This window comes from Pleurodeles waltl, chromosome 1_1 (assembly GCF_031143425.1).
Source record: "Pleurodeles waltl isolate 20211129_DDA chromosome 1_1, aPleWal1.hap1.20221129, whole genome shotgun sequence".
NCBI lineage: Eukaryota > Metazoa > Chordata > Amphibia > Caudata > Salamandridae > Pleurodeles > Pleurodeles waltl.
In genome coordinates, this window is record NC_090436.1 from 712440743 (window position 1) to 712453586 (window position 12844).

General features: G+C 42.3%; 1 protein-coding gene across 1 annotated transcript in view; it reads right to left on the bottom strand.

The window, feature by feature from the left end:
* Positions 1–12844, bottom strand: part of FBN2 (fibrillin 2) — a 1006102-nt gene that overhangs the window by 279478 nt on the left and 713780 nt on the right. Inside the window, exon 21 of the mRNA XM_069227289.1 lies at positions 4513–4650. Coding sequence (XP_069083390.1) covers positions 4513–4650 — 138 coding nt within the window. The remainder of the gene's footprint in view (positions 1–4512; positions 4651–12844) is intronic.

Genomic DNA, 12844 nt, shown 5'->3' on the forward strand with positions numbered 1-12844 from the left:
CTCCGCGGTCTTCTGACCGCGGAGCGGTATTATGGGGGCAGAATTCTGGCGGGCGGCCTCCGCCGCCCGCCAGAATTAGAATCACCCCCCTAATCTGTTAATATTATTTAATTTTCTAAGTAGTCACGGACCCCCTGAGGAGGCTACGCAGACACCCAGTGTTCCGCGGACCACAGGTTGGGAACCACTGATTTAGCACATTCATACCCACAAACAGCACTTCTGAAGTAACTGCATCAAAAAAACACCCAAAACAGTAGTAAATGTACTCTAGCCTGGGTATGGAGTAAGTCCAGCACCTCACATGCCTGCAACACTCTCCCATAGAAGATAATGGTGGCAGGGTCCTAAAATACCACACTGTAGGTGATAATTATATTTATAAAAATCAAATTAAATGTTACAAATATAAATAAAATATGTACTACTTTATTATACAATATTTATTTGTATTTTGAATGTAAAAGAATAACATTAATTTATTAGAAAATAATTACAATAAATTAAATTAGTTTGATACATAGTTTTTGTTATTTTACTACATAATAAAGGCTCACAAACATTTTACTTTAAATGTTTTTGAATAAATCTTTAAAAAGAAGTATATTCACACTTAAACTAATATGTTTAAGCATACTAAATATTTAATTTAAAATGATGTTAATAGTGTTGGAGCATTTTTATTTTGTTTTATATTTCAAATAAACATATACACATAATATAAATTAATATTTAGCATAAACATATTTTACTACTTATTAAAAAATGAATAAACTCTCCTACTTTTTCCCATACTTTACCATAGGAAGATCTTCACCTCAAAGGTGGACATGTCTGCCTATGCATGAAAAGTTATTAGTAACATTTTACTGGTAAAGTAGTCCCCACCTCATGATTCCATGGGTTAAGACATGTAACACTTTTTTAAATTTGCACTTCTTAATGGGGAGCAGCCAGAAGTAGTAAATTGACCACTAATCGTAAGTGTAATTTTATACATGTAGATTTATTCATTTATAGCTTTACCTATCTCCTTTCTAAGTCTTCAAAAGTTCCTTCTCCTTTTGTAAAAGTTTCTATTTAATATTGGTTAAAGTCAATACCTAATTATTTTGATGCTTCTTTTTAAAATCTGACCACACACATTAAGTGAACATCTGCACTCTCTGCCCTTCACAATTCAATAGCACATAGCATGATGTATGACTCTGCATTTAGTTAGATGCCAGTCCTCAATGCTCACATGAACATTTAACAATATTCTTTGCAATATTCTTGGCTGAAAGTGGAATAGGAGCTTCCGAATGATCAATTCACATGAGCAATTCACTATTCAAGTTCCCGGTTTGTACTGCGTATTGATGCATCCTGGGCATCTTGTGCACCCTTATGACCTCATTATGAGGCTGGAGGTCCTAGGACTGCCAGCCCCACGGTGGCGGTTGGACCGCCACACTGCCACATAACAAGATAGGCAGGCGGACCCACCTACAGACCGACGTCCCCATTAGGATCAAAGATCTGAACGGCCTGAGGACAGTCTTGATTGTAGTCAGTCACAGTGGCGTTGAACTCAGCGCCGCAGTGCTGAAAGTAACCTTGTTCTCCACCAGCCTTTTCATGGCAGTTTCCCCACCATGAAAAGGCTGGCAGAGAACAAGGGCAGAGGGTCACAGGGGGACCCCTGCACTGCCCATGCCTATGGAATGGGCAGTGCAGGGGTCCCCCTGCCCAGCTCCCGTTAAATGTGCACTGTCTGCTCTGCAGACAATGCACATTTCAAGTGTGCTTGTGCACGCTGCGTGCAGCAGCATTGCCGCCAGCTCTATTATGAGCCGGCAACAATGCTGCTGCACCTTTCCCACTGGGCTGATGGGCAGGAACCATAGTTCCTACCCGTCAGACCCGTAGATAAGTTGTAATAGGCCGATGAGAAGACCTCCATGTCCACAGTAGTTTTCTCACCACGGGGCTGGCTGGTGGGCCGACGGTCTGCCCGTCAGCATCGCAATGAGGCCCTTTGTTTTCACATTAAGCTTTGACTAAGGGAAATGTGATCTGATGTATTCAGGGTCAACCTGGCACTACAGACTTATTGTTTAAAACTCACATTTTTCATTCAATACACTGAAAATAGCCACTGAGATAGCCCAATACAGTGTGCACCTCAGTATCCACTACCCCCTAAAAAATGTGTCTCTGGGCAATGATAAGCACATGCATAAGGTTTAATTGAGCACCCAGAAATCCTGCTGTCTTGTGCAACTTGAATGGGGTACAAATGTTGTCGTAGCAGCACTTGAGAAAAAAAAAATCAGCACATGATGACTATCATAGTGATCATGTAAGGTGTATCACTACCTCTCAGGAATACCTTATGCAGGAGGATCAGAACATTTCTTCCTCTTCCACATAGATTAAAGTCACTGTAGTTATTTAAGTCTCTTGTGACTACATGGATTTGATTTACGGTTCCATAAGAATGTTGGATGTAGAATTTACTGCAGAACTTTGAAAAGTACAGGAATCAACTGGTCCACAATATTAAAAGAGTATATCATGTTAGAAGCTGCTGTACTACATTTTTGGGCTGGCACCCACAAAAGAAATAGCCATTTGTCATCAATCCAGAATTAAATCAGACTAAAGTGGCCTTACAGTTATTCTAGTGATTAGCAGAGCATGACAATCTGTGGTCCCAGGTCATCAAAAAATAATCATTAATTTGCACTCAGAGATTTACACCTTCCCATGTGCAAAGCTACATGGCTTTAAGGAACTGTCACAACTTCCCAGAAGGATACCTATAACGCTGTGCCAGTTGAAGGATCCCAAGTGTACTTTAACCCATGAAGGAACCCTTCCCCATACACTTCCATAATCTTGTTCAACAACATTTAGAGTGTGAAAGGGTCAGGGAATAGTTTGAAAATAGCAACAAACTCTGGAATCTGTGGAAGTTCACAAACTTACCATGGCTCAGGCACAATATAACACCTTTATGCATACGTAAAAGGTTTTTATGAGTGCATAGTCACCTTTGAGGAATTCCTTGCATTTGTAATTTGAGCCCTTTATATGTGTCAGTTGGACTTACATACACAAATGACACCACTTGGAATATGGCCTTCTATGCATATATTTTTAATAGGTGAGGAACTCCATGTGCAAACTTGTTTAAGTACATTTCAAAAGTGTAAATATATTCTCTGGCAGTGTCGTCTTTTTATGACTTGAGAGCAACCTAAAGTTTTCAACAGATGCTTTAGTACTGTGCCCAGATCTTATCAAAGAGTGGCATAGTTATTGGTGTTGAAGTTACAGGACCAGGTAAAGAATCTCAACTAGAAAAGAAGGCTACCACTGTGCTAGTCGTCCACAGAGAACTCATTTTTATGGTGTGTCTCTTGCTGAGCCTTTGCTGCTTTTTTAAAAGATTAACCTGAAACAGTGCTTGGCCAGTGGCCTGTTGCTTAAAATCTTTTAGCCTGCGACTTATTTAGAGATCTTCAGAGCTGGGTCTCAACGCTCTGTAATGTGAAATATTAAACTTACTGTGATGTGTGAAAGGTGCAAGACCTGAAACCTGGTGTATCTGAACAGCCGCTGCACCAGAGAAATTCTTTATGCCAGTACTAGGCACTGACAGTGTCAATAAATCTTCCAAAACTGGCACAAGTACCCAGGGGACTCTTGTACCATTTGCAAGTTCATGGAAGACTGGAGCAAAAGGGTGGCCAAGTATAAACCCAAGGAATTCTGAGCCTGAATTCGACTTAAATCCTATCCAAACGCTGTAAATGTGTGGATTGTACTTAGACACAGCACACCTCCTAACTGCCTTACATTGCTTTTTCCTCTCTTTTCTAAAATACTTTTTATGGACTATGAGCTTTTAGCATTTGCACGTGAGGCTAGTGGGAACACATACGTAAGTTACACACAAAACCTGCAGCAGTCATGGAGGTCTGGAAATGGCACAGAAATCATACTTGCCAAACCCCGACTTCATTGACAAAGAAAAATAGGAAGTTAGAAAAGAACACAGGCAGTAGAATAACACATTGCCAACATCTTGATATTCACTGACAGAAAACAAAGAACTTTCAATGGTCGTTTGAGGGACACACCAGTTATATGTCTGGTTTCTGCTTCAGTGTTTTCAGCGGTATGGCATCACATCATAAACTTAACAATTATCAACAAAAAATCGTCTAACAGAAATATTTGTGCCAAATATTGTTTACAAGAATGTCACCACATTGGGATGAATATTTTTGTAAGCACTATTTGGGACTGTAGGATATTTCCAAAATACGTGTGCTAATATTATTCTGACATACAACCAGTGCCAACTTCTGCCTGCAATCTCTGTGCTGTATGAGTTAAAAGCATAAAAATGTGACTGTATCACTGAAGTACATTTAAAAACATTATTATTCCGAGAGTAAGACAGGGTACATACAAGGTGTGTTTCACACAGTGGGGTATTAGTTATTTAATATAGTTTACCCAGTTCACATCGCTCACAGGGACTTCCCCAGGCAGCACCCAGAGTCGCACAGCATTCAGATTTTAGCGTTGCTCCATTAATGTTTACTTCACAGCGATCATCCTGGATGTTCAGCCAGCACGTTCCTTTCAAACTATCTGCAGCAAATAACAAAAAACCGGAAGTTGGTGATAAGACTGTGGCTTGTACCAAAACACACAGAGGATCACAACAAGCTGTAGTAGTGCTACTTTCACCCTTTTGGAAACACTCCCTTATCATAACTGTGAACCTAATTCACAAATGTTCTGTATTCTCTTCTGTAGCTTCGGTGTTGAAACTAGACAATCGCATCTCTAAGTTTCACTTCCTGATTGAATCAATTCCTGATGGAATCATAACAAGTTGAATATTGAAACCATAACAGTGCACTTACAATAGTGAAAATCTTCCCAACGTCAGAATTTTCTTTGTCCTTAGCGCAATTGAACTATGGTGTTCATTCACTCAAACGTGAACAAAACACTTTGAAATGTGAATAACTTTGAATTTGCAAAGGAATTCCAGAACTACTCCCAGGAACTTGTGACTGTTGTAACCCTCCCAGGAGTGCACATGACTAGGCAAGTACTAAAAAAGTTAGAAATTCAATCCAAATGTGGGTGGTAGTCTACAGAAGTATGTTACTGATTTTCTTGAGGATCAGACCAACCGAGAGCGACAAAGGGCAGAAAGAGGACATGAACATCAGAAATTCTAAAATATTACTACAGTCATATGATGATACCTTTCTGATTAGGATAATGTTGCACTAGTACCTCTAGAAACAAATTACTTCTTATGTCCACACCAGGTTTAGATAAAAGAAAAATGTCTTAAGGAAGAAAAACAGAGAGAGCATTAAAGTTATTGTAAAATAATAAATATCTTCTTAGAAAACTAAGGTGAAAGTGTCATAGTAGAGTCTATGAAAAACAAAATCATAATGAAATCCTGTCCTTCCAAGAGATGACCTTGGCTTTAGCAACATTTGGGGCCAACCAGTGAGTGTGTGTGGTGAGATACAAACTGAATACAACATTTGAAAAATATTACAATTGTAAAAAATACCCATCAAAACCAACCTGGAGGCAATATTGTAGGAGGTATCCAGGCTAGCTGGCTATGTGCTGAGAAAATCCCATTTTGGGGTGGAGGGGAGTCTGAGACCTCGATTCAAAACCCCCAAGCTGGGCCTGGTGCTAACCAAAGCCAACCAATGAATGCACACAGCAGCAGACTTGATGCTACAGGTTGTCTTGGTCAGTTTCGTCAGATTTACTTTGATTTTGCACTGGGGATATGTCTCACTTTTTTAATGCAGCCCTGATGCACAATCTATTTTGGTAGTTACTAAGCCAAGCAAAGCCAGATTTGTGTGGCATTCCATCATTTTGTGAAAAAATGTAAAGAAATATCTTTACTTCTCCTTGTTGCTTCCTCTTTGCATTCATGCTGCATTCTGCAGCACACATAGAAAGAACATACGCCTCTAAGTATAATTTTTGTGCAGGAGGGTACCCCTTTCTGCACATAATCTATACTGCCCACAACATAAGCACTCCTGCACCATGGGCTCAGACCTCATTGTACCTGTAGGTCAAATGAAGAATCTAGCTTCTTCCGTTTCCAAATCAGCAGTTTGGAGCATGAATATAAAGAAGAACGGAGAATGTGCCCCTACAATACTTCTTTGCCAGCAGAACTTGAAGAAACAGCCAGGGAAGTCTTCCTTTGTGGTCCAGTTCCAAGTCTTGATCTTCAAAAAACAAGTTGTTACGTAAAAGCACCCAATGACAAATCCAGGTATCCTACTGACTCTCTCATTCCATTCTATACTTTCTTAATTCCCGCACATTATACTCTCATAGTTTCTACACTATAAAGTTACTGAAATCATATTAGATTTTCTTTTAAGTTGAGCAAGTCTCAAGTATTGCTTCTGGAAAAAATAAATATGATGAAAGGCTTAATTTCTAGAAAAATGTCTCTCTCAAACTTGAAATCTGATCCCACTACACCCATATGATCAATAAAGGCCCTCAAAAGGGACAAAGGCAATCTTCAGTTTCTTGAAAAAAAGCATTTTAAGCGGAAACACTCTTGAAGTAAAGATTCACTCACAGTTTCCTGGTAGAAGCAATAATTCCTTAAGAGTTTCAACCGTTCTTCTGGCCCTTTGTTCAACTATGCTTTTTAATGTTGGAACTGGAAATGCATGCATTCCTGTAATTCATCTCTGGACAAAAACTATTAAATCTTCAAACTTCCATGTTGCAAAAAACTGTCGGATTAGACTTCCATTGAGCATCTGACATATGGGAGAATGTTGTTGCAGTTTGACAAGATTGCAGTGAGAACACCAGGTCACAGAGGCAAATTTATGCACTGTGAGTATTAAAAAATCATAACTCACAAACCACAAGGCCCTCATTACTGGTAACGTGTACCAGAAAGTCCTCATGTGGGGAAAATCAGGCCCCTTCAACGTTGGACCTTGTGGGTCCAAACAGGAAGGAGGAATTGCCAGGGAATAATTATGGGTAAGATTCTCCTGGCAATTCCTCACTGTGGTATGGAATTTCACCTGGGGTTTTCTGAAAGCCCAAACTCTTGGTCAAAATAAAATCTCACAGTTCAGATGAGGGTGGTAATACCATTTTCCAATGACAGGCCCCTGGCAGAGGCTTATTTAGCATGCCGCATGTCAGAGGAGAGACCAAAACCCAGGGATTCCATATGCAGACCAAAAGAGGATTTTATTCGGGATGATGCCATTCTGAAACCTGGAACTAATTGTTTCAAACGCACATTTGTCATGCAATACACTGAAAATAGCCAAATCCCACTACAACATAAGAATAGAAACTTGGTTACACTAATACAATCTCAAGATTTAAATCTGATCAAAGGTCAATGACCTGTGTGTTTATTTTCTATCTCCCACTTTGCTTCCTCTGTTCGCTTTCTAGGTGATCAACCCAAACTAATGTATTTACCATGAAAAAACATCATATTCGGGGTTAGCATTACATGAAGTCATGGGCGGTTTCCTTTCATGAGTGTTTGGGCTCTGCCCCCTTCATTTTCATGGGCGGTTTCCCTTTTCTGGGTGTCAGGACCCCACCCCTTCATTTTTTCCCAAAAATTCTATATTTCATTTTTTATATTTTTTTCTTATGTGATTATAAATAAAGATGCAAGCTGTGGTAATCCTCAGCCATGCGCTCTGTTAAGCATTGAAGTGCACCATGTGAACCAATCTCAGCTATTCATATACTTGCCAGTCTGATGCTTCACACAGCCTTGAGGCCTGTGATGTCATCAGCAGAGCAAACCCATTGTGTTGTGGGCTGAGCTCCACTCCTCTGAAGATGTTGTAATGCAGTTAGCCCCGGGTGTTTCAGTATGAAGCCCTGCAGCTCCAGGAGCTTCATGTCAATCAAGGAGTGGAATCTCAGCCACGCCACCCTTTCACAGTTCATGACAGGGAGAGTGGGGTCAGCTAGCCTCACTGCACTGACCCCATCCTGTGACGAATTGTGAAAAGGTTGGTTTAAGGATGCAGACAGGAAGCTGAGCACTGGAGAATGTACAGTGTGCCAGTGCAGGCTTTAATTGTACACCGAGCACACTCTAGTGCTGAGCTTCCGGCTCTGTGCTTTGATCATGGCACCATTGCCTGAATGGATAGAGGCTGCAGAGGAGTGTGAACCGGAGAGTAAAGCCAGGTAGGTAAGCTGTGCCTAGTGAGAGGTCAGACACTGAGGTGCTCATTACGACTTCAGCAGTCTTTTCAGATAACCCCTATCGAAGCGGGTGCCAAAAGAACACCAGTGCTGGCGGTCCAAAGAACGCCATATCACGGGTCCCCTACAGACTTCTGCCCAAAAACAGGCAAAAATCCGACACCACCAGCCTGACAGATGGTGGGTGAGAGGCAGTTCCACCGCTAGCACCGCTACGCTGCAAGGACTCCACCCGCCATATTACGAGCAGCAATATGGCACAGCAATCCTTGCATGGTGGTGCAGCACTGGCAGTGGAACCGCCGGCATCCCCCCTCCCGGACGACCACCTCGATGTGGGCTGCTGTGCGGCCTAGACAAGTAGGCTGACAGACTGGAAGGGTGTGTGTGTGTGTGTGGTAGGTGCATGTGCGTGGTGTGTGTGTATGTGTGCGATCCTGTTAGTGTGTGTTGTAATGGGTGTGCATGCATGTGTGTGTGACTGTATGCGTGCGTGGAGTGGGTGTTGGTGTGTGCATGTAGGTGGAGGGTGTTTGTGCATGTATGTGGAGGGTGGGGGTATGCATGTATGCAGAGGGTGGGGATGTGGGTGTGCATGTATGCGGAGGTTGAGGGTGTGGGGGGTTGTGTATGTATGCGGAGGGGGGTGCGTATGCATGCGTGCGAGTGGGGTGCATGTCTGTGTGCGAACAAGTGGGGGTGCATGTCTGTATGCTAGTGAGTGCTGGTGCGTGTCTGGACCTTGAGGGTTCAAAAAGAAAGGAGGAATTGCCAGGGGATAATTATGGGTAAGATTCTCCTGGCAATTCTTCACTGTGGTATAGACTTTCACCTGGGGTTTTCAGCTGCTTTCACTCTTGGTGAAAATAAAATCTCATAGACCAGATGAGGGTGGTAATACCATTTTCCAATGACAGACCTGTGGCAGAGGTTAGCCTGTTTGTGTGCGAGTGAGTGGGAGTGAATGTCTGTGTGCGAGCGAGTGAGGGTGCATGTCTGTTTGTGTGCGAGTGAGTGGGGATGCGTGTCTGTTTGTGTGCAAGAAACTGGGGGTACGTGTCTGTGTGCAAGCTAGTGGGGTGTTTGTATGTATGCATGCGGTTGGGTGGAGGGGTGTGTCTGCAAGTGTGTGGACATGTGGGGGTGCGTATGTCGGCGACAGGAATGGGGATTCCTGTCACCTGGTGCATTACCGCTAGGGTTTTCGTGGCGGGACGACTGCTGTGAAAAGCCTGGTGGTTTGCTGCCTCACAATAGGGCCGGTGGTCTTCGGTATACTGCCGGGCCAAAGGTGCTCACCGCCAGCCGCGCGGTCCTACGGCACTGGTGAGACTGTCGACATTGTGGTGGTTTGGCTTTAGCCAAACCACCAAACTCGTAATGTGGCGGTCTTTACCACCGGGACCGTGGCGGCACGACCGCCACCACGAGTGTTACAGTATTAGGACAGCCACACTCATGATGAGGGCCTGAGTATTAGACTTTTTGTCATGGGGAAATCAAGCACTCTGTATTCAAAGTGCTCTGTTTACTTTTCCACAGCTGCTGTCTTTCTGGCCTGAGAGTGTGGGCTCGCCACCATGCTGTGTCCTGTGAATGTGCACTTTTTGGAACAGGCACACCTTATATAAAAGAGACTGAAAGGGGAAAAATGAGGACACCAGAATAAATATTGCTGATATTTAAATAAGAAGTGATTGGTAAAAATCCGGCTCACATTAGAGTCCAGTTTGCAAGAGTAAGCACAATATGGCATTGTACATATCTACTACATTTGCAGAGAGCTAGTGGCAGTTTAAGACACAAACATCACTGTCGATTTAATCTGGCTGATGAAGGGTAATACCCTGAAACCGGTCCTAGGATGCTTGTTTAACAGTCCAGGGCAGACCTGGCCTGGCAGTTCGGGCTGGACTGTTCCCATGGGGAACAGGGTCAAGACTGATTTGCATATGGCTGGGTCCAAACTGGAATGGCATGGGTTGCAAACAAGCAATGGATTTAGGCCCAGATTTCTGTACTGGGGTGAATGTTTGACATTGTTCAGCATTCTGTCCATCACTTGTTCTTCTTCCAGCTGAACCACTGTCAGCACAGTCGTGCTTTATCTCACTGAGACACTGGTTTCATTTTACGCCCCACCACTTTCAAACTACACCAGCCACCACTGCATGAAGCAGCTTCACTCTAGCTTAAGATAAGAACAACTATTTATTTCTTGCACTTGTCATGGGAATATAGGCAGACTGATGTAATTTTTAGTATAAGGGAAGTATGCTTCATTGTAAAGCAGTAATTATCATGTCACCATTCAATAAGGGGCCTTTCACAATGTGAACCATGTTACTTAATATCAGGCTTCAAAGCATTCTTTCTGACTCATGAATCACTTTGATTATGACCTGAGGGGAACAAAATGTTCTAAATAAAAGATGTCTGTTTATTGTTTCAAGTGTGCAGTTTAATTGAGCTTAAATTTCACTAACAAATTGATTTAGTGGCGATGCATGCTGACAAATGGTCTATAAACTGTGCTATTTATAGAGTGCTTAAGATCCCATTCATCCTTTTTGAAACTTTTATGGTGCTAGAACAGATTATGGATTCTAATTGCTTCTGTTGCAATATTTTGTGGAATTGGGGTACATAGAAGTTTATTTGGGCCTGGGGCAAGTGCAAAAAATGATGCAAACCACATATATGCCCATGTTTATGTCTCTCCTATTAGACAGCACATGTTCTGTCTGTTGCAAAGTGTAGTGTCAGCTTACCGTGGACTTAGAGCACCTTCTTTGCATGCCATTGGTTGACTTAATTGTCACTCTCATTTGCTTGCATCTTGTTCATTAGCTTGTGTGGGCTTCCTCTTTGTGTGTTTATAAGCCCTATGGAGTTAGCTGTGCTTTTCAGCTGTCTTGCTCATGTACTTCAGCTCCCTTCCGTGATGCACTCACACTTATGTGCTTCTTCCCGGGCACTGCTTTTTTGATGGCTTACTTCTACCCCCAACTCCATGTTGTGCTCTCTCTTACATTTGCCCCTATACACGCTTGTCTAATTTCATTTGTTTCCCTCGCCATGTTACCACGCCCAAGCAGCTTGTTCCACTTTTTTTTCTGTGGGTCTACAGATTCAACTCAGAATAAGGAACAAAATGAAAAAAATATTCTCATCATTTTGTAACCGATCATCTAAAAAAACATTTTTTCACTAGTTAGCAATAGTACACATTATTAGCAGATGCTGTACATCATGGCTAAAACCATTGGCAAAGTCAATAAGTCCTAAATGGGAGGACTAATGGCTTTGCAAATGCTTGTTTGTGTTTTTGAAACTGAAACATACAAGTTAAGCACAACTTATGTCAAGTCTGAACTTGTGCCCTGGGCCTTGCAGGCTACAAGGTGTATATACTCCCAGTCAGAAAAAGGCTTAAACATGTTAAAATGGATTTGGTCCCAGAAGAAGGTACTACAGCTTGATGTGCAGTGAATGAGGGATTAAAAGGTGGCATAAAGCCTCATTGCAACCTACATTGGACATGTGCCATGTAAGTAATTGGGCTATTGATTGGGGGTGGAAGCCCCAGTCAGACAACAAACGCAGTCATTGTCAGTGTGAAACACAAAAGTCACCAAATTAATCTGTACTTAATTCTCTGGTGAATTGACACAAATCAATCAGGTAAACTTGGAGGCAACGTGTAAAGTATTTATTCAGCACATAAACAGCAATGAAGTAAATCCACAAAAAATCGAAAACAATTTAGAAAAATAGAGTAAATTTTAATAAATAAAATGTTATCAGAATGACAAAAAGGCAATCAGTAGAACCAGCGATATTCAATTTAAAGAATTTTAAGTGAAAATAATGCTTAAAAGCACAAATTGTTAGTTGTGGTCACCTAGTCATGTTAAACCAGGGAAAAGTTACAAGTACAGGATGATTGTGATAGAGAGAGAGTCAGATATAGGGACCAGGTTATTCTATGTCAGGCACGAAGCGTTCTCTTCGCATTGGAGGAGGCTGAGAGAAGGAGGCTGAGGGTCACAGACAATTGTCACTGTAGCGCAAAGAGTCGATTGGATGTCACAGATGGGCAGCGCTGTCTTGCAAAGAAATCATCAAGCATCATGGATGGTTGTTTCTGCAGCTTTGCACTGGTGGTCATCTCAGGCTGTCGCTGCGGTAGCATGGAGTGCATGTCTTGTGTTGCCTGTTCTCATTGGAGGCATGAACAGTAGGTCTCACAGGAATGTTTTGTGGGCGATTTTCTCAGGCAGCAGAGTCTTGGTCAGGATGTGCCTTTCATGGTCACAAGAGCCCAGACATCATGATTTTCACATTTTCTTGAGGAGTAGTACTCTATGATGCCAGTCAAGGGCCCAGGACCTGGGGAGGCTTGGGAATCAGGGACTCACTCCAACAGAGTTTCCATGTCAAGGCTCCAAACTGTTTGGGGGTGGTGTAAGGCAGGGCAGGGCTGGCATCAGATTCCTTTGTGTGTGTAGGAGGCAAAGTCCTTTGAAGTGTAAGTGGAGCTGAGTACAGGTCCTCCCATTTA